The sequence below is a fragment of the Asterias amurensis genome, chromosome 2 (genome assembly GCF_032118995.1).
Source record: "Asterias amurensis chromosome 2, ASM3211899v1".
In the NCBI taxonomy this organism is placed as follows: Eukaryota; Metazoa; Echinodermata; class Asteroidea; order Forcipulatida; family Asteriidae; genus Asterias; species Asterias amurensis.
Window position 1 is genome coordinate 11,396,855 of NC_092649.1, and position 23,011 is coordinate 11,419,865.

Sequence of the window (23,011 nt, forward strand, 5' to 3'; positions counted from 1 at the left end):
TTGAGGTCATGTGGAGTCTCATTGTGTCTTGATAACAATCAGGAGAAGGCTGCCATACTAAACATTGGGACTCAACTGTGGTTCTTATCATGACCACCATTTTATCTAGGTGCGGTTTACGGTAGCACCGCGCTTTTGAGTAGTGTTGGTTCTGAAAAGGAACAGAGTTGACATTTAACTTGAATCATTCTGCTAGGATAGTCTTCAGGAGGATGATGGACTCTGTTGCTACGTAGATAGAGCATAATGATCGAAACGTTGAGTTGTCAACCACCAGTTATTTTCAGAACCAACACTACCCAAATGAGATTTACACATGGTGCTATTGCAAACCCTCACCTAATTATACTCCCACCATGAAAAGTTTCAAACCCCACCATTTAATGTTGGGGCTTGATGTTTCGAATCGAACTCTGTACCCTGCTTGTTGTTAGAAGAGGGATGCTGTGCAAAACATTGTGACTCAACATCTCAACGGCTTCTCTGAGCCATCATTTCTTCCTACAACAGATTAATTTCACATTGTTGTTATGTGTAAACAACTCACTTTTTTAATCCTACATGATATGCTAACTGTATTTAGGTTTCTGTCAGTTGTCTACATGTACATGTAGGTTTCATTGGGTTTCATTGGCACTTGAGATATCATCTTGATTCAAGGAAGAATCAAGCTAACCTAAGTTAAATTTTTGAAGAAAACGTTCCCTCAAAGACTAAAGAACAAGCGTCAAACCCAAGTTTCAATTTCAGAAGAAAAAGTTCCCTCAAAAACTGAAGAACGAGCGTCATGATTTTCCAATTCAGTTTTGTAACGAGCAAGGGTTTGCAGGGTTCTTCCATTTCACTTCTATCATTCTCAAATTGCTTAAATTATTGAGAAAAGTCAAAGATGCCTATTATTATGTCTATGTCTCATTGCATACTGAACATGTACATGTATGCCTGCAATTGGATTCTCCTTTTGTCTGTAACGTTTTATGTTTGTCCAGCATCAGCCACATCCGAATTAGCGGCTACGACTACAGCTCTAAATGTAAAGGTTGTTGCTAAGGGTTTTGCTAAAGACATCCAGGAGTGCGTTTTGGCGACCCCAACCAAAGCCCAACAGACTCAACAAGTCGGTTACCGGTTGGTCTGAACAGCATCGTCACCGCGCTCAACCAAACACGCAAAAACGCGCAACCGATGACCATTGCTTCTTGTTGGGGTCACCAAAACGCACTCCTACACTTCAGCGCATGATGATGCTGAAATCTAGCTGTAGCCATAGCTGTAGCCGCAAATTGGGACACGGGCTTAGTCTCTCTGTGTGTTTCTGTCAGCTTTTTCTGTCTCTGTGTTAGTCTTACCTCAAGTCTGTGTTAGTCTAACCTGAAGTCTGTGTTAATCTTACTTCAAGCCTGTGTTGTCTAACCTCAAGTTTGTGTTAGTCTTACCCCAAGCCTATTTTAGTCTTACCTCAAGTCTGTGTTAATCTAACCTCAAGCCTGTGTTGGTCTTACTTCAAGCCTGTGTTAGTCTCAGCTCAGATCTTTGTTTTTGTCTTTGTTCAGACTGTTTGTGTATTTCATGTTCTGCTTTTGTGAGTTTCTGAATAAGAATTTTTTTGTTTTTTCCCTTCCTCAGTCTGTTCGTAGTTTCACAATAATCTCATATCTACATTAATTCATTTGAAATAATTATTAATTTCCTGTTAAGGACAATTTCACTGTCTTATGGTTTGACTAGCCTTATGTGCAATGAGAGCATGCAGAATGCTCAGTTGAAAAAAAAATGTCTTGTTGAACCAAAACTTGGTAGAAAAACTTGCTCTGGGGCAGCTTTGTCAGGAGCAAAATGTTCTTTGACAGTGTTCAGATCAAGTATCAACTGCTTGTAAAAGAAACCTACATCAGTGTTGTAGCTTGACCAATTTCAGTGGGAGGCTCCTAAATCCAATTTAGTCCACCAAGGGCGGGCGGTGCAACAAGATTATTCATGTTTATGTATGGGGCCACCATTTCTGAAGTGCAATGTTGGGGAAATCTGTGCTGGCAGCACAGTGTATTTTTCTGAGAAATTTATGATTGCACTCCTATGACTCGTGTAAAGCTATCCCAGTCAAAGACATACGTGTGATTTTGACATCCAAGTGTTTTCAACAGGGAGAAATATATGGAATATTTGAAAGTAAACTTGTTTGGAGTTTGATAATACTTTGAGGTGAGAACTAAAATTTAATATGAAAGCAATGTCCATTATTCATAATCTATAAAGATTTAATAATCTTCATCTTGTTTGGCATTTTTTAAAATGGTCAACTTCAAGCCTGGTGCATACTCCTTGTGAATGCGAAGTGAATTTGACGTCACAACATCTGGTTTCTCTGCAAACGCTCTGCAAGATTTAAGCACAGGGCAACTCATTCGTTAAGTCAAATTTGCTTGGCACAGCGTATGCGTAGGAAGTATGAACCAGGCTTAACTCTACTATTATTATTATTAATTGATGATTTTCGTTATGATGATTAAGAGTTTTTCCCTAACTACGATTGAGACTTTTCTCAATTAATTGTATGCGATTGGTTGTGTCCCACTCTTTCACCATTTAGCAATGTCCAACCTAGCCTCCAGTCTACCCAACTCAGTGGTCCATAGTCCAAATAAAATCATCTCTAATAGCCAAGCTTCACCAACACACCGATGGAAGAACAGAGGCCCAACGAGCTCAACAAGCTCAGATGAAAATAAGATTAAGAAGACGGTAAGTTTTAATGGAAGAAATATTCGCTGCATCCACAAATTGCATCCCTGTGGAGACAGCTTTTGTTCGTTCACATAGACTTCGAACACAAAATTTCTTGTGGAGCACCCCACTCGTTAATAAATAATAATAATAACAGACATTTATTTAGCGCTCTTACACGAGGTACCACAGCGCTTTACAAGAAACTAAACAATAAGCAAATAAATAATGGTACTGATAATAGGAATACAGTCAAAGCAATCAGTCATTGAACAGGAAAGTATTGAGATGTTTCTTGAAAACTGCAAGTGACTCGGCAGAGCGAATGTGATGAGGGAGACGGTACCAAAGGCGCGGAGCATGTGCGTAAAAAGCACGATCCCTGGCAGCGGAATGCACCTTTGGAACTGCCAAGAGTGTACTGTCTGAACCAGAGCGAAGGCCAGGTCTTCCAGGTTGATCTCTTATGGATACATTTTGTGTTCCCTTTTCTCTTTTGTTCTCGGTTCTTCATATGAGTCATGCTATACACAAAAAAGTTACACACAAACAGAATATAAGTGATATCACTTAAACTCTTAGCAGAGAGTAGTTGATGTACAGTAGTTAACGTCTGGGTTGATTATTAAGGAGATGGACAGCATATGATATGGAGGAGTTGAGGTACCTGTTTTGCATCGAAGTGACTGCCATCTCTTACCACTTCTTAGTCTGATAAAAACAAAATTGGTTGAGTGGATCCTGGTCGATGCTACTTTTGACCACTTCGCCATCAGATAGAACCTTTTCTTTTTAAGTTTCATCCAGGTCTACATGTATATCTATCCCTAAGATTTGGGATGCTTGTTTCACAACCCATTTCATTGTATCTGTAACATGTTTTCTTGCTCCATTGTACCAAACCACACAGTCATGAGTAATAGCACTTTCAATAACAGATGAGTAAAAAAAGAATCATAATTTCCTACTTGAAAAGAATTTACTTTAAGCAAGAAATACATTAACAGGTACATTAGCCCTTTGTGATGAGCACTGAGCAATTTCAACTGACTGTCAATTATTGTGCCCAAGTAGTTGTAGCTTTGCACATTGCCATTATCTTGTTCAATGAGATTTGATTGATTGATTTGTTTTGCTGCTACATGTACATGTACATGTACATGTAATGCGCATTGACACGGTTATTGTAAAATGCGTTCTAAGAACTAGTGATCATTATTATTACATATACATGTACCAATACTCGTTAACCTTGTTGTGAGGCAGAAGTTGGAGTGACTGTTTTAGGTTCCTGTTTTACAGAGACAAAGACGAGACTCCAACGATGACTGGGAGATCCCTACTGAGGAGATCATGATGGGTCCAAGGATTGGATCTGGATCTTTTGGAACTGTCTTTAAGGGACATTGGCATGGTGCGTATGGATTGCACCAATAAAATTAAAGATGCTAAGTCAGATTTTTGGCCCAAACATTAAGAAATAGATTTTTTTGAGTGAATGGTAATTTTCAAAGAGTATCACCCGCCCTAACGAAAAAAAATTTAACTTTTACTTTAAATGGTCAGGAACCATGACAAAAATTTAAAACGTTCTTAAAAAACACATAAGAATTGGTCACTTGATATATTGTCGGGATCCCGACAAAAACTAATTTTGAGCACTTCATTTCACTGCTACTAATAGTTGGCGGACTTTTCCAGCAATGGCTCATATGGAAGCTTGTAACTTTCTCGACCCCCATCAAAATACCTATTGAATTTTAAATCAAACTTTTGGGGTCAAATCGGCCAAAAATCTGACATAGCATCTTTAACTCTTCACACAGCTCTGTGTGGCAGTCACTCTGTGTGGCAGTCACTCTGTAGACATTCTTAATGAAAATTCTGTTATTCAACACTGGGGACAATAAAGAAAAAAAAACACTGTGTGGCAGGTGTAAGCCCACAGAGTGTTTCAAGTCTATACACTTTGTGAACCTGTTTTATTCTCAGATCCACACTTTGTGGTGGTAAAACATTTGTACTTTTGTATTGGAATGAGAAAATAGTTGATGTTTGGCTGAAAGTAAATTTGTAAGAAAGTATTACTTGTCAAAATAGTCATCCACTGAAACACATTGAGTCAAATAACAAATATCAGAAAGTAATTTAACAAATTGCACTACTAATTTTATTGAGTTGCTTAATCAGAAAATTGTGCTTGAAATTTTTCTGCTAAGCACAATTGAGGAGGAAACCAGTCATACTTTGGCTGGTTATCTTATTCTTGTTAGCGTAACTGTTTTGTGATTAGCTAATGTACTTTTTTGTTTAAGTAGTTTTATTAAATTTAAGAGAAATATTCTTAATCTTAGTAAGTGTTGCAGTTTTAAATATTGTGATTAAAATGTTATGAAAGCTGAATAATGTCTTTCCTTTCCTACAGGCCCTGTGGCTGTCAAGAGATTGAATGTGACCGACCCTACAGCGTCACAGCTTCAGGCATTTAAGAATGAGGTTGCCGTGTTGAGGAAAACCAGGCACGCTAACATCTTACTGTTCATGGGTTGTACGTCTAAACCTCAGCTGTCTATTGTAACTCAGTGGTGTGAGGGTTCTAGTCTGTATAAGCATCTACATGTACAAGAGACAAAGTTTGAGATGTATAACCTGATTAATATCGCTCGACAGACGGCACAGGGAATGGAGTAAGTCCTTTCATATTTGTTGTTTTTATAGCTGTCTTTGCGTTAATAGATGGCAATTTGTATTGGGATCTCTCTCTCTCTCTCTCTAGTCGACTGAGGTCGGAATCATGTTGAGGCTTACCCATCCCTGTCTATCAATCATTGGGTTGGGAAGATCAGCTTGAAGCAACCCGATGTCCCTAGCAACTACATCTGTATAGTTGAGCCTTTGTCTCCCCCTGTTTCTCCTTCCATGTTTCGGTGACCAGGTGATAAGCTGAGAGACAGGTTCTTAGGTGCTTCTGTATGAATGCCCTGCTAATCTCAAACGAAGGTGTTGTATTTTGGTGGAAAGTTTTGGTTCCTTTCCATACAGTTCTGTATTTGTCATGTGTTGACTCCAGTGAACGTTGAAACATTTCCGCAGGAGTTTTGTATAGCAACCATCCAGTTTTTCTTCAAGTTCCCTTGTGACTGTCCATGTATCCCAGCCATACAATACCGTATCAGGATAAAGAATATTAAATTTGGTTTTACCCATATGTATGTACCGAAATGTGTTAGCACTGTTTACTCGGTACTTGCCTGAGCTCTGTGAAAAGAATCACAGGTATATTACTCAAGTGGGATTGGAACCCACTACCTTTGCTATAGAGCAGCGTCTTACCTCAGCTACGGGCAACCTTGGTGGTCTAGTTGGTAAGACACTGCTCTAGAGTTACAAAGGTCATGGGTTCAATCCCATTTAAGCAATATTAATTTTAGCCAACCAATAATGATAATAACAATAATCTTTTATGTTTGTGATCTCATTTTCAGTTATCTTCATGCCAAGAATATCATCCATCGAGACATGAAATCAAACAGTATCCTTTGCAATCTCAAAGAGTGGAATTTGTGTCTGTGGAGACAGTTGTATTTCTTAGGCTGTTGGAATCTCTCTTCTTCTTGCTCTCTTGCGTGGCAGTTTTCATCGTACAATATGCAATTTCAATACCCAATTTATTTTCCGATGGAATGTTAGTTTTTAGAGCATCTATTGAAGGTTTCAGCCTGGTGGATCTCCGCTCCCATTATCATTCTTACATGGATATATGTTTTCAGGTTGTTTTTCAATGGTCTACTTACAGTTCTAGTCCCAATTTCATAGAAAATATTGCTGAACAGTTTTCTGCTCAGCAAAAATGAGCAGGACACCAGTCAAAACTTTTATACATGACAATGTAGTTTGGCTGGTACCTTATTCTGGTAAGCAAGCTTTTGTTGCGCTTAGCTACTTTTTTGCTAAAGCAGCTTTATGAAATTGGGCCCTAATTTCTCTTTATTTTCTAGAAGGAATTATTTAAGAAAATCAGATTCCTTGACCAGTTGTTTTTTCCAGACATCTTCTTGCATGATGACCTGACAGTGAAGATAGGAGACTTTGGTCTGGCTACGGTCAAATCAAGATGGAGTGGATCCCAGCTATGTGAACAACCGACAGGATCTATCCTATGGATGGTAAGTTAGATCTAGGCCTGGACGACTAGTGCGTCAAGTGTCGTCGTCGCTGCTATTTGAGGTGCGACTAGTCGAGTAGTAAATTTCACTAGTCGCCCAGGCCAAGTTGGATGGCAATATCATCTCACTAAGCGATCGTGAATAAAAACTACGTTTTTGCTTCATGTCTATCGCGAAAATGAAAGATTTTCTTTTGACACATAAGGAAACAGTTCAAAAAATATAAAAATTCATTTGCCTTTGGTTTTGTGTGAATTAGGCTTAAGACAAACCCAGACTTCGGGAGTTGTATTGCTTATCTATATATTGTTTAACACGTTGCATTAGTGCAAAAACATTGTATCTTGATTTTGCAAAAACGTTGTATCTCACACGAGAATGCTCTGTACAGAAACTTTGTATACTTTTTGGGGTATCTATCCGGGCTATTTTGAGCAAGATAATGATGTTTTTACATCAAACTCTGGTGTACACTTGGTGCTATTTTTGGTGACTCTTGCACTGATGTGATGGTCAATCTCCCACACAAAGTAGGCATAGATGTGTTTTGGTTTGTCTGTAAATATTTTTATTTAGTGGTGAAGCCGTGTTGTAAAGACGTTTTCCATGCTCTTTCTTATAACAATGTTCTGGATTGGTTTCAGGCACCCGAGGTGATCAGGATGAAGGATCCAAACCCATACTCCTTTCAGTCTGATGTTTATGCATTTGGTGTGGTGCTGTTTGAGTTGGTTAGTGGTCAACTGCCATACTCTAACATCAACAACAAAGATCAGGTTAGTAATAATGACATTCACCATGTATCACACTCATAGCCACCCCCCCCCCCCCATCTAACCACCCCCACCCCAAGACAGTTGATTTTTCAGTGACAACAAAATTGGCATTGCTGGTACACTTTTGTTGCTACAAATTTTCACACATTTGTTTTTGAAATGTTGCTACAAATATTCACAAATGTTGTTATGAAATTTTGGCACTTGGGGAAGACATAAGGGTAGGTAAGAAACACTGTTATTTATCAACAGGTCGGGTTGTTCAAAGAAAAATTCACTAAAGCAGGAGTTGAACTTGCGACCCCCGGATTAGCGTCTCTGAGCCATCTAGCGCTAATGTTGGCAGTCTTCCTTGTTTTACCAATAATACCTTCGATCGGGGTGTTAGTCAGAAGTAATTAACTAGACATCTTAATCTTAAAGCCGCAGGTTTATAAATCTGTTTTTGTTCAACCCAAAATTAATTAAAATTTACCCAGTGGGTTATTACTTCAAAACTACAACAAAACCTCTGTAAATAGTTGTGATTACTAGACGAATGATGTACATTTTGCTGTCTACATCTTTGTCTCACCCATGACTTATTATTTTGATGTTTTAGATAATCTGGATGGTTGGGCGTGGCTACTTATCCCCAGAACCCAGCAAGGCCAGAACAGACTCTCCTAAAGCACTCAAGAGACTCATCACAGACTGCTGTAAGATGAATAGAGAGGAGAGACCACTCTTCCCTCAGGTAAACTTCAATATCACATTAACAACAAGTTAATAACAATAGTAATAGGGAGGTTTAGCTGCAGGTTCCGTGTGAACGTGAACATGAACGTCAGAAAATTGTGTTGTTAAAATCTTACTTTTTTAGCATATCTGAAGTTACCATTGTATATGTCAGGTACATGTACGTACATGCACGTAGACATCATACGTGAGCATGCAGTAAGCTTGTTGGGTTTTTTCCCAGGGTACGGGGCTTGTTCAGTTTTTGTAATAAAATTAATACAATACAATACGATTATTACAACAAACCGTTCAAGGAGGTCAATAGAAATAAATGACTGGTCATTTGTTTTATTTCATATATCAGATCTTGGCATCCTTGGAAGGTTTGGCTCGTCTTCTACCCAAGGTACATCGCAGTCATTCGGAACCCTCAATGAACCGGGCACGCTTCCAGACAGATGACTTCATGTATTGCCCATCACCAAAAACACCAATCAACAGCCAGTTTGGGGCATTCACCTTCTTCACCGGGGGAGGTTTATAAGAAGTCACAACTGAATGTGTTTATTTAGGAGACTGCCGGGGTGTCTTGACTTGGTTGCTACTGACTTGTATAGAGTGCATTGATCAAGAAGGGATAAGTTCGCGCAGGGATAAATGGCTAACAAGTGGTTGTTTTGTGGCGAACAGTCCGTAGGGCATGGGCACAGAGGTTGAAGTGTGAACGACTCTCGTCATGTCATCTCAGGACGACCGGCAACTTAACTCACGTTATCATTTTGTTTTAACTGGTTCACTCTGCACTGTGCTTTGAAGCTGGCTATTGGTAACCAGCGATGCGACCATGTTTGGTAGGTTGGTTCCAAATAGTCGACTAGCGTAGACCAACTGTCGTTGACGAGACAGGGTTCTGGCAAACTTAGTTCAACTATGATCAATAATAGTCCTTGCGCGAACTTGGTCAATACTGTCAGGTATCTTGACTTGGATGATACACAGTAACTACCGACCTGTATTGCACTGGCTAGAAATCATTTGTTTCCGTCAAGTCATCTGCTCCATATGTGGTGAGCTGTTGGGAGCTTGAGATTGATAATTGAACGATTCATAAGATGAAGTGACATATTTTGATACTCTGTATGAGCCTACATAGGTATAAACACTGATGAAGCCAGCCATCTTTGACTGTGACGATGCTTGAGATTGATAATTGAACGATTCATAAGATGAAGTGACATACTTTGATACTCTGTATGAGCCTACATAGGTATACACACTGATGAAACCAGCCATCTTTGACTGTGACGATGCTTGAGATTTATAATTGAACGATTCATAAGATGAAGTGACATACTTTGATCTTTGATACTCTGTATGAGCCTACATAGGTATACACACTGATGAAACCAGCCATCTTTGATTGTGACAATGCCAACCTTCTGATCGCAAACAGCAGCTGGCAACTGGCCTGAGGTGCATGATGTCACCACGAGATGGTGAGTGAACGTTCGATAAGCTCTTATCAGAGACTCGCCCGAATGAGCACGGCGGGGTCGACACAGGGAAGCTAATCGAACGCACCCTCTATGAGCATCCACAATTAGATTTTGAGAATTATTTAAAAAACAAACAAATAAACAAACACAACAATTGCTTTGGAAGCTGTGGCGCCCTCATGTGGTATCCTGATGTCCATTCAGAAGTCATGTGAACAAATTTGAGGCGACCAAGTCTCCCCTTGTACGTGTAAATTCATCCAACTGCTAAGATGGCCGTCTGCTGTGTATTATGACTGTACATATAACTGTTTATCTTCTCAATTTAAATATACTGTAAACCCTACAAAAGTCTCCTTGATGTACGGAGAGGTTGTAGTTACACCAACCATTATTTTGTTTCCTTGTCAAGTACTTGTACAGGTATGTGCATAATGGGAACTTGTACATGTACACAACCCAAGTGGCTTGCCTTGTGTGCAGTTGTAAATCCAAATTATGCAGACTAAAAGTGGGCCAAAGTGTGAGGGCGCTCTACCTATTTTGCATGATGTCAGTGTGAAGTTCAAAACCTGTTTGTTACTTCCTGTGAATGCAAAGCGGATTTTGACGTCATATGGGTGTTTTCCCTACAATTTTTTGGCTGGAGTTGAACACAGTTCAACTGTTGCGAATCATTCGTTGCGAATTTGTGATGTCAAATTTTGTAAGAGAGCCTGTGCTATGTTCAATCTCGAGTCAAAAATGATGTTGCTATGTGAAAATGTTCTACAATGGTGAAAGTCTGAAACTGTCTATTGATAATGGACATGAATTGTTCCCCATACCATGATGTGCCAAGGCTCTTTAAACAACTGATATATTTTCTAAGGATGCATCTTTACTGTTTCCACTTCTCCACCCTCTGGCATCCATTATAGCTTATTTCAGTGGCATTGTGTGTATTTTCTATATATAATTTTCAGTTAACCAGTAAAGCACCCAAGGTCAGTTTTTTAAACCTGACCCTTCCATATCCTCACTCTATAGCCCTGTTCACACTGAATCTTTTATCCCCATGGAAGACAGCCCTGGGGAGGCCCCAAGACTTGTTTTACCCCATGGCTACCCCGGTGCACTTTCACATTGTGGAGGCGCACTTCAACAGGGTTTGGGTTGTACATTTCAAGAATACTCCAGGGTTTTACCGCTTACCTCTACTGCCCTATCAGGGGTAAAGCGGGAAAAAGTAAAAAGGCCGGCAAGCTCATGCTAAAGTAACATCAAAAGTTTGTGACTTGGATAAGATTTCATCTGCGTAACCCAAAGATGAGCAAACATACAGCTTTCTAAAGAGAATTCGGGACTGTTGGGGATTTAAAAAGATAAATTGATTATGAATTCAGCAAAAACACATGATGTGTACTTGGTATGTTAAAATGAAACCAGGCAAAGTCTTATAGAAATTATAGTTGTTGACCAAACAAAATGTTAACTGTAACGATGTGAATGTTGGGCATGTTTTTTGTGGATTTTTTTTTTTGTACATAACACTCTCCGTTTTGCCTTGGGGTATAAAACAAAAACATGCCCCTTATTTCACAACAGACGCTACCTATGCAATGATAGGTGAAAATGATAAAAAGAGTGAAGTAGTCCGTCTTGGCGTTTGCACTGAGGTCAGGGTTGTGAGCTCCAATGCCAATTGCAGAGATATTAAAATGTATCATCATTACTTATTGATGATAGTTGTACATTGTATTTTTTGTTTGTGTTTTTAAAGGATGGGCATAGTGTCTTTGATGTTGTATTATTTTTTTTATAATGTGCTACAGAAGACTGACAAGATGTAACTTATTAGTTATACAGTTTTTTTTTATAAACCAATATTTGTTTATGTTTTATCATCCTTGTAATTGTATTTTAAATGATTTTTAGGAATATTTGAATCTTAAAAGAAATCTTGACGTAAATTATTGAATGTAAAGAATAATTTGAGAATGACATTATGGGCTGGCACCCACCATTATTATTGTACTGGTGTTGTTGATAAATCCACTAGAGCTAGCAACTAGACTTCAACACTGCTTTTATTGTCCATGAACTCATGAATCGCATTTGCTAATAATTATTAAACAAAATTTAATGCATACTGCCGGCTCAGTATTTAGACTTATACATAAAATGTGCTACAACTAACCTGTGTATGCCTCTATTATTAACACAATTGTACAGTTTCAGAGATGAAAAATTTCATGAATTGGTATTTATTTTAAGGGCTAGAGTACGTTATTGTTTTTAAAGGAGCGTTTCAGAATGTGACTAAAGTGTACCAGGGAAAAGAAAATGAATGAAGACTGAATGAGCCTGGATTAAAACACCTGGATTAAAACATCTACACTTTAGAACTATAACTGTAGTTCACATTTTGCATTATTACAGTTGTAAATATCAATAGTCAAATGCTAGATGTGGTTGTTTGGTTTTTGTGCTGACTTTTTTTCATCAAATAATCTCGAGGCTTTGTTTAATAAAAAAAAAAATACAAATCAACTAAAAATACTTTAACAGTCGGGAAGGTAGTGAATGGATAGTCTACTTTTTCTTGATGTTGGTATCCTTTGCCGACATATTATAGGTCTTTCCTTCTGACTTAAAGTTTTATTTTAAAGTCCATGTTTAAATGTAAGTTGGATCATCATTAAAGACTACTGTTGTAAAACATGGTTGACATTAACTTAAGAGGGCACCAGGGCAGTATACTACACTTCTGTAACATACCTAGACCCAATTCCATAAAGCTGCTAAGCAGAAAACACTGCTTTGCAAAGTCCTTTCCTTGGCAAAAATTGAGTTGGGCTCCAGTTGCAACAATGTGAACATGATGTAATGTTGGCTGGTACCCATTTTCTGCTAAGCAAGCTTTGTCTGTGCTAAGCACGTTTTTGTGCTTGTAGGCTTTATGAAATTGGGCCCTGGTCAGTATGTAAATGAAACAGGTTAGGATTTTCCAATTATGTGAGTTCTCAAATATAAAGTCTCTTATCAAAGGAGTGGTTGGCCAATCAATCATGCTGGTTGTATTTTATAGATTGGGGGGGGGGGGGGGGGGTTAAGAGATGGGTAGTCCTGCATGAGATTGTGTGAATTAAACAAATTAATCCATGGAAATATCTGCCTTTTCATTTCCTTTTCAACTCCTTTTTGAAAGCAATTATTGTAGTTTGGGGTTGGGGTTGGTTTGGAGATATTGGGTGATACTCGATCTAAACTAGAAGCCAATATGAATAGGTTGTTATGGTATTATCAGAGTGTGCCCTGGGCCCAATTTAATCATGCCTGTAAGCACAAAAACTTGCTAAGCACAGAATAGTATTGCTTAGCAGAATCAGGTTACCAGCTCAAATTGCATCAAGTCTAAATTGTTGTGGCTGGTTCTGACTCAATTTTTGCTTTGCAAAGAAATTTGTCAAGCAGTTAGTGCTGCTTTATAAAATCGGGCCCAGGATAGGTGTTTATTTCGTTTATGCTGATGTTCCAGCAGCTGGAGCATGTAATTTCTCCCTTGTACAGTGCGGAACGCACCTCCGCACAATGCGCACCTACCATTTCCACCAGTTAGGGAGTCAATTCCTTTATTTGACTCTCCAAATGGCAGACAGGATAGGTATGTTTAAGTGCACTTGATCAAGGGATCAGAATATCTAAATCATCTTTGTAACTTGATTATATGGGCCTGGTTTATACTTCCTGCAATGCGATACAAATTTGAACAGCTATCTGAACATGATTAACATACAAATGTAAACAGTTGTACAAAGGTGGCATCTATCGTCAAATTTTATCGCAAAATAAGGTGATTATACTTTTAATTTGATATCTTCCTCAGTGTACCTACGTATATATTAGTCATATTTAATGAGTACCATAGCCAGCCAAAAGTCAGTCATAAATAAATGTACAAGGTATCTTTGTAAATGAATGGACTCTTTATTTATTTATTTTGGGGGTTAAGGGGTGATGAAATAGATGAAGATTGACAGTTCGCGACATTGTTGTAGGTTATTTAAAGTTATCATTTTAGAGCCTAAGTGACCTGCGTTAACAGCCCTATGTAGGCAGCTGTTAAAAATAAGTTTGGCCGTGTACACCCTTTTCGCTTTTTATTTATTCATAGTTCAATTTATTCCCACTCAATCATTCAATATGACAAAATACATAATTAAATGAGAAAGAAAAAAAACGATAGATAAAAAATTAATGTGGGAGGTCTCCCTAGAGCAATCTTGTTGGATGGAGACCCCCCCCCCCCGAATGTGTGTACATACATACAAAACGAGAAAGAACAATGCAAAGAATAGACTGAAATAATTCAAGGCACACAAACTAGTTACACATGAAAAGACAAACAAAACACTAAGAGGACAACACAGTGACAATGGTTCAGTAAACAGCGGTTATATATTTCTTGTAATGACACAAAGGATGCCTAATAGTGAACTTGATCAATGTAGCTTGCAAGCCCGAGAAAACCTGTAAACAAGGGTACTTGCTGATTAAATCAGAAACACTGGGATTAAGCCCTACTCTACCATGATCCGGCCTGGGTTATTTTACATGCAGTACCAATCCTAGTACACAGGACCTATGATGGACAGTTTCAACGCAGCTTTTTGACACAGTTTTTAACGCCCAAGAAACTTTGGATTTTCCACAGTTTTTTGCAGACAGCCGGATGGCTGACGCGTGTATCAAACACACATTAGTTAAACGCATACCTGTATTTATAAACAAGCTTTTAGTTGTTGCACATTCTTCAGGCAGAGATTTACAAAAGGGATCTTTAAAAAGTTAAGATCAAGTTAACATCCTTGTCCCAGAGTTTAAATTTTGTCTTAATAGTTACTACAAATTATTTGTGTATTTAATACAAAAGCTAAAACTCATTCCATAAAAATTGTAATGAGTATTTTTATTTCTTTTTATATATTATTTAATTTAAAACCAACATTTGATTTCATAAAAAAATATCTTTTTTGACGTGTTTTGTTACGCGTGAGACTTGCACAGTCTATGGGAGGCAAGTCCAAGCATACCATGGCAGATTTTCTGTCTAGGCTCATGGCAAGGTTTTCTTGAGTACCAACTAAGAATCTTTGTTGTCTGTCATTTGTGAAGTCAGGTTTTCCTTTTGGCAACAATCTTTTGAAAGGAAACTCAAGAAGCTCCAAACTCTTTAGGAAACAAATGCCGGTGGAACAGAAATTATTTCAGAATACCAACGATAAGTGGTTAAGAAAAAGAGGAGTTCACTGAGAAGTTGCATGCTTAATTACAGTCGATCAAACTATTGTTAAACAAAATGTGAACGGCATACAATTCCACCTCAACTAAGTGCTCATTACAATACTCTGAAAGTCTTAATTCTTAACTCCATCTGGAGCCAGCAGAGGTGTTGCATGCCTAATTACAGTTGATCAAATTATAATTTTACAAAAAATGAGAACAGCTTACAACCCCAACCCAGCTAAGCATTAATTTTAAAGTCTTAATTCTGAACTCCCCTGGTATTTCAACAGTTTTTACATACTACACCCTCTGGTAAATCATCAGCCGCACATCGGAATCCAAGATTTGCAGCTGAGCTATCCAGTGTATTTTGACTCCGAGCGGCACAACGATAGCGGTAGCAGTAAGACTGGAAAATAAATAATAAATAAATCAAATTAACTTGAACTTAAATACCTACCATTGACCACTGTGTCCTATACACTCTAATCCTTACGACATAATTGGAATGACGGTCATTGCTGAAACCATGGACTGCTCCCATTTTTGAGATATGACTAAACACCCTAGGAATACACAGTATGGTTTGCTCCCCTTTTTATTTGTTAGGTAACTCTCAAGTCAAGGGAACTCGGCAAACTCCCACAAGGAGATATAAATGCCTACAGCCAATCTCTCTCATACACCCATTGGTTTAAACGTCTATGATTATGATTTGCACAGATCAAGAAGTTGTGATTTGTACCTAGATGACAATACTTATTCTAGTAATCAGCTATTAGCTCGGTAGGATTCGAACCCAACAACCTTCTGATCGTGTACACAAACAGTGTACCCAAACCAAATAGTACATTAGCACTCCGCACTAATGCTAAAAATAGAACCCAAGTACACCGACACACGAAGCTAGGAATGAGTTATACTCATTTTGAGAACAAATTAAGTTTGTCCTTAAAGCGAGATGAAAGAAAACCTTACCTTATGACACATGTAGGAACCTCCTTTCTTTACTTTATCTGATCCAGAATCAGGACCTTTCTGAAAGTGAATAAGAATAACCCAAAACTTACTTTGATTCATCTACTTCCATGTCAGTAACTTTAGGCTGGTGTGAAAGCAAAAGTTCAAATGGAGCATTTTGAATTATTATCAACATCACTTTCACACAATACATAAGATGTCATACAATTAAAACCACACTTACAGGTGTATTACATTGATGGATTTAATAAGAGTAAATAAACTCCATACCTCCAGTTTTCAATACAACGAACGAAGGAGAATGGTTTATACTTAAAGGAATTTGTGCAGGCTGAAGTACATGCTTTGTCTGACGCTGCAACTGAAATAAGCATCTGTTATGTACTCTTTTTTTTTGGGGGGGGGGTGTTTCTTTAGTATCTGTCCAACTTGACAGTCTTTTGGATGGAAATAATTTTGCCGAGAGTTGGTACTAGTGCAACTAGTAGAATAAATTGTGCACAATTGTACGCCAGATATGAAGCTGGAAATAGCAAAAGCCTGATCATGTGACACTATGACACACGGCATAATGACTGTATCCAACTTGACAGAGTGAAAACACTGAACAATTGTATTGGTGAAATTTCACTTTGTAGAAAACAGGTCTGACTAGAGTTTTACAGACACCAGATCAACTTACAGGATTTGTTTGTGGTTTACTACTATGAACCGTTGTCCACCAGTCCGATGTCCATTCCCAAACGTTCCCAACAGTATTAAATAGTCCATAGCCATTTGGTAAATATGCCGTTACCTTCACAAACAAACAAAAAATTAAGGAAAAATTCAGTAACTGTTATCATGAATCTACTTAATAAGCAAAATTAGTTAATACAAGTGCCTGACATTTCGACCCTTAGCAGAGTCTTTCTCTATGCAAGGTGTCAATAGGTTGAACATTCATGTAGAGACAGTGGGTACAGGTGTGTACTTTCTAGCAGCCTCATCAACCCAGGGGTCGATTTCACAAATAGTTAGGCCTAGTCAAGAGTTAGGCCTAGTCCTAACTTTAGGACAACTTAGGACTAGTCCTAGGAGATATAAAAAACGTATGGCTAGTCCTAAGTTAGGACGATTAACTCGTCCTTACTCAAGATAAGGCTTCTATTCTTAACTATTTGTGAAATCCACCCCAAATAAATGTCACCAAAGTCTTTTTTAGTCTTTTTCATACCCAATGTATGGTGTGAGCCTATACACTACACAAGTTTACACAATATAATTAGTAGCCTTCAAGAGTGCCATGGACATGTCTATCGGTCAACTAGCATTCAGGTACAATTCACCAATATTCTTGTGTGCATGGAGAAGAGTAACACCCCGTTCAGACATGCGTTCCAGAGGTGCGCCGACCCAAACAGATTAGGAGCGACTCTGGGTCGACCCAATTAAATTTTGGTTTAATACATTGAACTTAACATAACATTTACATAAGGTGACATGACAAGATCGACGTCTGAAACCAAGGCGCTCCAGAGTTGTTCCAACCGACTGCAACAGTCGATCTTTGCTCTTAACTGTTTCAAACGTCAAACTTATCATGTACTTAACTCAGAATTTGGTTCAGCGCGACTCTGGAGCGCCTGTCTGAACTGGGTGTAAGAGAACTAGACAGAGATGCATAAAGACCCACTATGGCTATGCTTGTACTCACTGGACAAGTGCCTTCCCAACCATCTTCAGCTGTATTCGTTGTTGGAAACTCTCCCTGCCATATGTTCATCTGATGTTCACCCTTAGGGAGTTCTCTGTTGCCCCATGGGTGCAGTCTGCAAAGAGAGTATAAATGTTATAAAAAATAACACTGACTAATTAGGGGTAGAAGGGGATTTGAACCTGCAACCTCCAGATTTACATGTCTGCACTCCCCCAATTGGACTATCCAGCCTTAATGTTGGTGGTCTCCCTATTTTGTCAATATCTTTGTTCAGCAATCGCTTTAACCAAACTCTTCCTAACTTAAGAATTAATCTTAAGTTCCGTATCAGAAGTCGTTAGGACGCGTTGAACCCATCGTAAGTTAGGAAGAGTTACTCATTCTAACTCCAGATAGGATTAATCCTAGAGTGTTACGTGAAACTGGCTGCAGGGTGCTAGTCAGAAGCCATACAAACTGTTAATAGCCTTAGCCAGGGATCACACCTACACGTAAGTTTGCGATACAACATGGGTAGTGGCATCATAGATCACCTAAAGGGGATGCAAATTTTTATTTCAAATATAAAGTAATAAACCGTGAGGGAAACTGACTGCCGGCACTACACCAGATCTATCTTTTCAGTCAGTTTCCCTTGTGGTTTGTAGGGTGTCATGGTCGAGTAGTTAATAAGAGCATCTAATCCAAGTTCTGGTGGTTAGTCATCAGAGTGTTGGTTCAGGTCCTGGTGGTGACACTTTTGGTTTGTCTTTCCTCATGGTTAGCTTCAAGGGTAGAAGTTGATATGTACTAAAGTTACCCAGGTGGTATACTCCCCAGGGAGCTGAGAAAGATTAGAGGATGTTATTGGCCCAATGACCAGGACACATAAGGTTATTGTGAAATTAGCTATTTTTATTATTGTTATTATTATTAATACTTGATAAACAATAATACAAACATCACCTGTTCTTGAGACCTCCTCTTGAGGCATATTCCCATTCAGCCTCAGTGGGTAACCTTTTCCCTGCCCATTGGCAATACTCATTGGCATCATTCCAGGACATGTGCACAGCGGGATGGTCCGTTCTGATCAACAATAAAATAAAACATAACACATTCATCAGTATATTCATTTTGGTTTTACCCATAACAACGATGTGTGTTAGCACTGTATACTTCTGTAAACAAAATCACACGCATATTACTCAGGTGGGATTCGAACCCTTGACCTTTGCAATTCTAGAGCAGTGTCATACCAACTAGACCACTGAGATTGCCCGATAGCTAGAGGCAGTTCGAATCCTATGTTTTAACACAATGTGTAGTTTCTCTGATCTATATTATGTATCTTGTGTCAGTGTAGCTATCGTGTCCAATGTCCGTCAGTCTTTTTGTTTATGTGTCTGTCTGTTTGTTTTGTGATTGTTTGTTTGTATGTCTAGCTGTTTTCTACAAGCTTCTGGTCATCAAGACATCCCCATGCGTTTTATTATTACATTTATCCTGCCTACTGCTACTCAATGTATATTTTACCTATAAATAAACTTAAAAACTTGAATGTCATTTTTGCTTAATACTCCATTATAAGTACAATGCACTTATAATAGATGTTAAATGTGTGTTAGCACATTATTATATCGTTGCGGTACCCGCTGCCAAAACATAGGATTCGAACTGCCTCTAGCTGCCGGGCAACCTCGGTAGTCTAGTTGGTAAGACACTGCTCTAGAATTCCAAGGGCCGTGGGTTCTAATCCCACCCCAGTAACATGCCTGTGATATTTTTTCACAGGACTCGGGAAAGTACTGAGTATACAGTGCTAACACACATTGGTGTATGGGTAAAAACCAAAATTAATATACAATGCACTTATTATGTTATTTGTCAGAGAAGTATGGAAATAAATGTGTATCTGAATTGAGAATTTAAATGAAAGGGTTTGTTTACCGATCTGTAATATGAGAGTCTGGTCCCTCAGGGTGTTTCCAGTCTGCTCCCTTCACCGGTAACCACCATGGCGCAGCGGCAACCTATCAATCAAAATAACAATCAACATAATAAATCTAAAGTAGGATTTGAAACTTTGCAGGTTGAAAATACGGCTAAAGATTTGCGGTAACACCATGTAATGATCATCTCTAAATGAAACAGTTCTTTTCAGAACCACCCCAACTCAATCAGAGATTATCATTACAAGTTGATATATCACAAACCTTCACTATATCTTTATTAAATCTTGTCCTCATCAACAATGTTAAATCAGATCGCCATCATCTCTGGTGTGGTGTTCCACAAGGTTCTGTAGCTGGGCCACTTGAATTTATATTGTTCAGTGCACCCTTGCAAGACCTCATTGCTGCCCATGGTATTTCTAGTGTTGCTTTCGCTGATGACACCCAGCTTTACATTACATTTGATCCAGCTGATCGCGCTTCTGCCATTGCAAAAGTTGAAGTGTGCATTCAAGATGTCAAATCTTGGGCGTTGTCAAATAAACTTGCTTTGAATGACTCAAAAACTGAGATTTTATTTTTGAGATCTCGTTTCGCAAAAAAAAAAGATTTCTCCGCCAACAGTACAAATTGCCCAGTCTGTCATTGAACCATCTGAATTTGCCCGTAACCTCGGTGTTATTATGGATTCATCATTGTGCATGAGTAGACATGTTGATAATGTTTGCAAAGGAGCACTCATGGCTATTAGGAAAATATCACAAATTCGCCGCTACCTGGATGAAGCAACTACTCTTCGTCTTGTTCATGCCTTCGTCACTACTAGACTTGATTCCTGCAATTCACTTCTGTATGGACTCCCCGATAAAGATCTTGCTAAAATTCAACGTGTACAGAACACTGCTGCTCGCCTCGTTTCTTGTCTGCCTCATTCTCACCATATTACACCTGTACTAATGCAATTGCATTGGCTCCCAGTTAAGTTTCAAACAGTTTACAAAATTCTTCTGTTAACTTTCAAGGCTCAAACATGTCAATCTCCTGCTTATTTATCTGAACTTGTTCATCATTATTCCCCTACTCGGACTTTACGATCATCTCAACAGTCATTGCTTTCTGCTACTAGAGCTTCTTCCATTTTTTATGGACACAGATCTTTTTCTTACGCCGCACCGTTTCTTTGGAATAGTCTTCCTGTGCATATTCACCAAGCTAATACTTTACAATGTTTTAAGTCCCTGTTGAAAACTCATTTGTTTTAAAGCTTCTTTTTTGAAATTTGCCTATTTGTATCTTGTATCTTTCTCTAATTGTTTATTTTATTGTTTCTTTTATGCGCTTAGAGGCTTTTGCATTAGGCGCTTTACAAATGTCTTATTATTATTATTATTATTATTGTGTCTTTTTTTCTTTTAGAACTTTCACTTCTTATCACAGGTTTTACCACATGTATTCAACTCGATTGAAACAAACAAAATTGAATGCCAATCAAAGTCATCTGTCAGTTTTCTAATCTGATTACACATTTTAGATGAACATGCAATCAGACTCTTGTATTGCCATTTCATGCATCACTCCAGGTACAATTCAAGTGCGGCAATTTTGTTTGTAATACATCCTTCACAGGACGGGCTGGTCGCCCAATGGTTTTTTGAAGGCTCTCACTTCTAGAGCATCTTTCCCGATCCAACCTGTCTGAGCCCATACATGAAAAGTTACTAACTACGTCCACTCAGTTTGCACACAGTTTCAGCCCGTTCCGCTTCATCTTTTTCAGAATGAGTGAGAATGGCTCTGGTGTGACTGTAATGGGGCTTTAATGTAGGGCTACAATTATCGCAACTTCTACAAGTTGCAATCTCAAACTTACGGCTTGTGTGATATCCTTCTTTATTTCTTCACTAATTCTGCTCTCCAGAACAAAGGAATCTCCAAAGCGTTCAGCCTTTAATTTAATAAAAACAATTTCAAGTCATATCAGACATATTTATCAGTGCTACATGAAAAGGAAAAAACAAGTTGCTTCAGTTAAATGAGTAAATGAAATTGAAAGACTTTTATACAGAGATAATATACTATAAATAATCCTTCTTCGGTTAAACAAAGACAAATTTACTAGAGTGGGACTGGAAACTCGACTCCAGATTAACGTGATGGCGCTTCTACCAACTGAGCTGTCAAGCCCTATATGTTGACGGTCGAGCTATTTGGTCAATATCTTTGTTCGGGTCACCACAACCATTACTAATGAAACAAATCGGACCACCAACAAGACGCTAATCTGGAAGTCTTTGGTTCGAGTCCCACTCTAGTAGAATTTTTTTGTTCAACCCCAATTTACAAAGTTAACAATGTCACAAGACAAGACTACACTTTCATGCATGTCAATTGTATTTGTGTATTAAATATGCAATATTTGAATTATATTCTTAGAATTAAATGATAGTAATAAATTACCTCTGTTACATAATCTGTCCGGCTTGTAAACAGCTGGAATTCAGCATTACTTGCTTCATATACATCAAAATAAAATGATTTCAGTGTCACTTCCCTGGCTGGACTTTCACCATCAGCATAAATAATCGGTTCGTTTGTTCCCATGAGAAAAGTTCCTCCATCTATGGCAACCATTTGATTTGTTCTTGCGGAAGGAACATCCCCCTCAGCTCCAGGGGTGATTGGTTTTGTCCCTTTAACATTGTTTTCTTGCTGGTTCAAATTTGCTGTGTATTTTTTGCCATTTTCTTCATCATCGTGACGTCGGTTGAGGGAAGAACAGCCACAATCTTTTCCTCCTCCTTTGGAATCGAGCTTCATGGAATCACAAGTATTCTCAGTTTCTCCATCTGATTCTGAATTGACAATTAGTGCACAAATGATGAAAAACAATACAACAAAAGAGGGAAATGTTACTTTCCAGGGCAACATTTTCACAACAAGTCTTTGCAGTCAGACATGTACCGTGTCGTCTGCTATCTAGATAGTAGTCTGGATACACACAAAGCAATGTTTACTCGGTACGTCGAACGATACAAAACTTGGTACCATACCTATGATGGCATGGGTTGGTTTTAGCCAGCCGCATATTCATGCCCGAAAAAGCAAGCCGCGTATTTAGAAAATAGAACACATACAGTACAGGGAGATGACAACATTTCTCATTTTGCTCATTTCTGAAGGTGAATCCGTTATTTTATTTGAACGAATTCTGAAATACAAGCCACAAAGTACACATTTTTATGTGATA

General features: G+C 38.4%; 2 protein-coding genes across 4 annotated transcripts in view; one reads left to right on the plus strand and one right to left on the minus strand.

The window, feature by feature from the left end:
- The window catches only part of LOC139951107 (serine/threonine-protein kinase A-Raf-like), a 40,212-nt gene extending 26,379 nt beyond the window's left edge, over positions 1 to 13,833 (plus strand). For 2 of the 3 annotated variants that reach the window (XM_071949945.1, XM_071949961.1), the window contains 8 exons: positions 2,591 to 2,742; positions 4,012 to 4,138; positions 5,150 to 5,411; positions 6,210 to 6,256; positions 6,772 to 6,890; positions 7,535 to 7,666; positions 8,268 to 8,402; positions 8,751 to 13,833. In XM_071949945.1, coding sequence (XP_071806046.1) covers positions 2,591 to 2,742; positions 4,012 to 4,138; positions 5,150 to 5,411; positions 6,210 to 6,256; positions 6,772 to 6,890; positions 7,535 to 7,666; positions 8,268 to 8,402; positions 8,751 to 8,930 — 1,154 coding nt within the window. In that variant the 3' untranslated portion in view covers positions 8,931 to 13,833. The remainder of the gene's footprint in view (positions 1 to 2,590; positions 2,743 to 4,011; positions 4,139 to 5,149; positions 5,412 to 6,209; positions 6,257 to 6,771; positions 6,891 to 7,534; positions 7,667 to 8,267; positions 8,403 to 8,750) is intronic. The other variant, XM_071949953.1, reaches the window with a different exon arrangement.
- A 163-nt stretch (positions 13,834 to 13,996) lies between these two features.
- Positions 13,997 to 22,726, minus strand: LOC139951187 (formylglycine-generating enzyme-like). Its single transcript, XM_071950006.1, has 8 exons — positions 22,222 to 22,726; positions 21,635 to 21,709; positions 19,760 to 19,842; positions 18,776 to 18,898; positions 17,828 to 17,942; positions 16,814 to 16,927; positions 16,129 to 16,188; positions 13,997 to 15,559 (listed from the first exon to the last, which is right to left on the minus strand). Exons 1-8 carry the CDS (start codon positions 22,690 to 22,692, stop codon positions 15,434 to 15,436), a joined length of 1,167 nt encoding a protein of 388 aa, XP_071806107.1. The 5' UTR covers positions 22,693 to 22,726; the 3' UTR covers positions 13,997 to 15,433.
- Between the last annotated feature and the right edge of the window lie 285 nt (positions 22,727 to 23,011).

Bases quoted from the DNA above. Each gene is read 5' to 3' on its own strand.
- LOC139951187 (XM_071950006.1), bottom strand. From the start codon at position 22,692: ATGTTGCCCTGGAAAGTAACATTTCCCTCTTTTGTTGTATTGTTTTTC. The intron at 21,710-22,221 runs GTAATTTATTAC...ATTAAATTAAAG, and splicing joins GGACAGATTATGTAACAGAG to GCTGAACGCTTTGGAGATTC. The intron at 15,560-16,128 runs GTAAGGTTTTCT...TTTATTTTCCAG, and splicing joins GTTCCTACATGTGTCATAAG to TCTTACTGCTACCGCTATCG.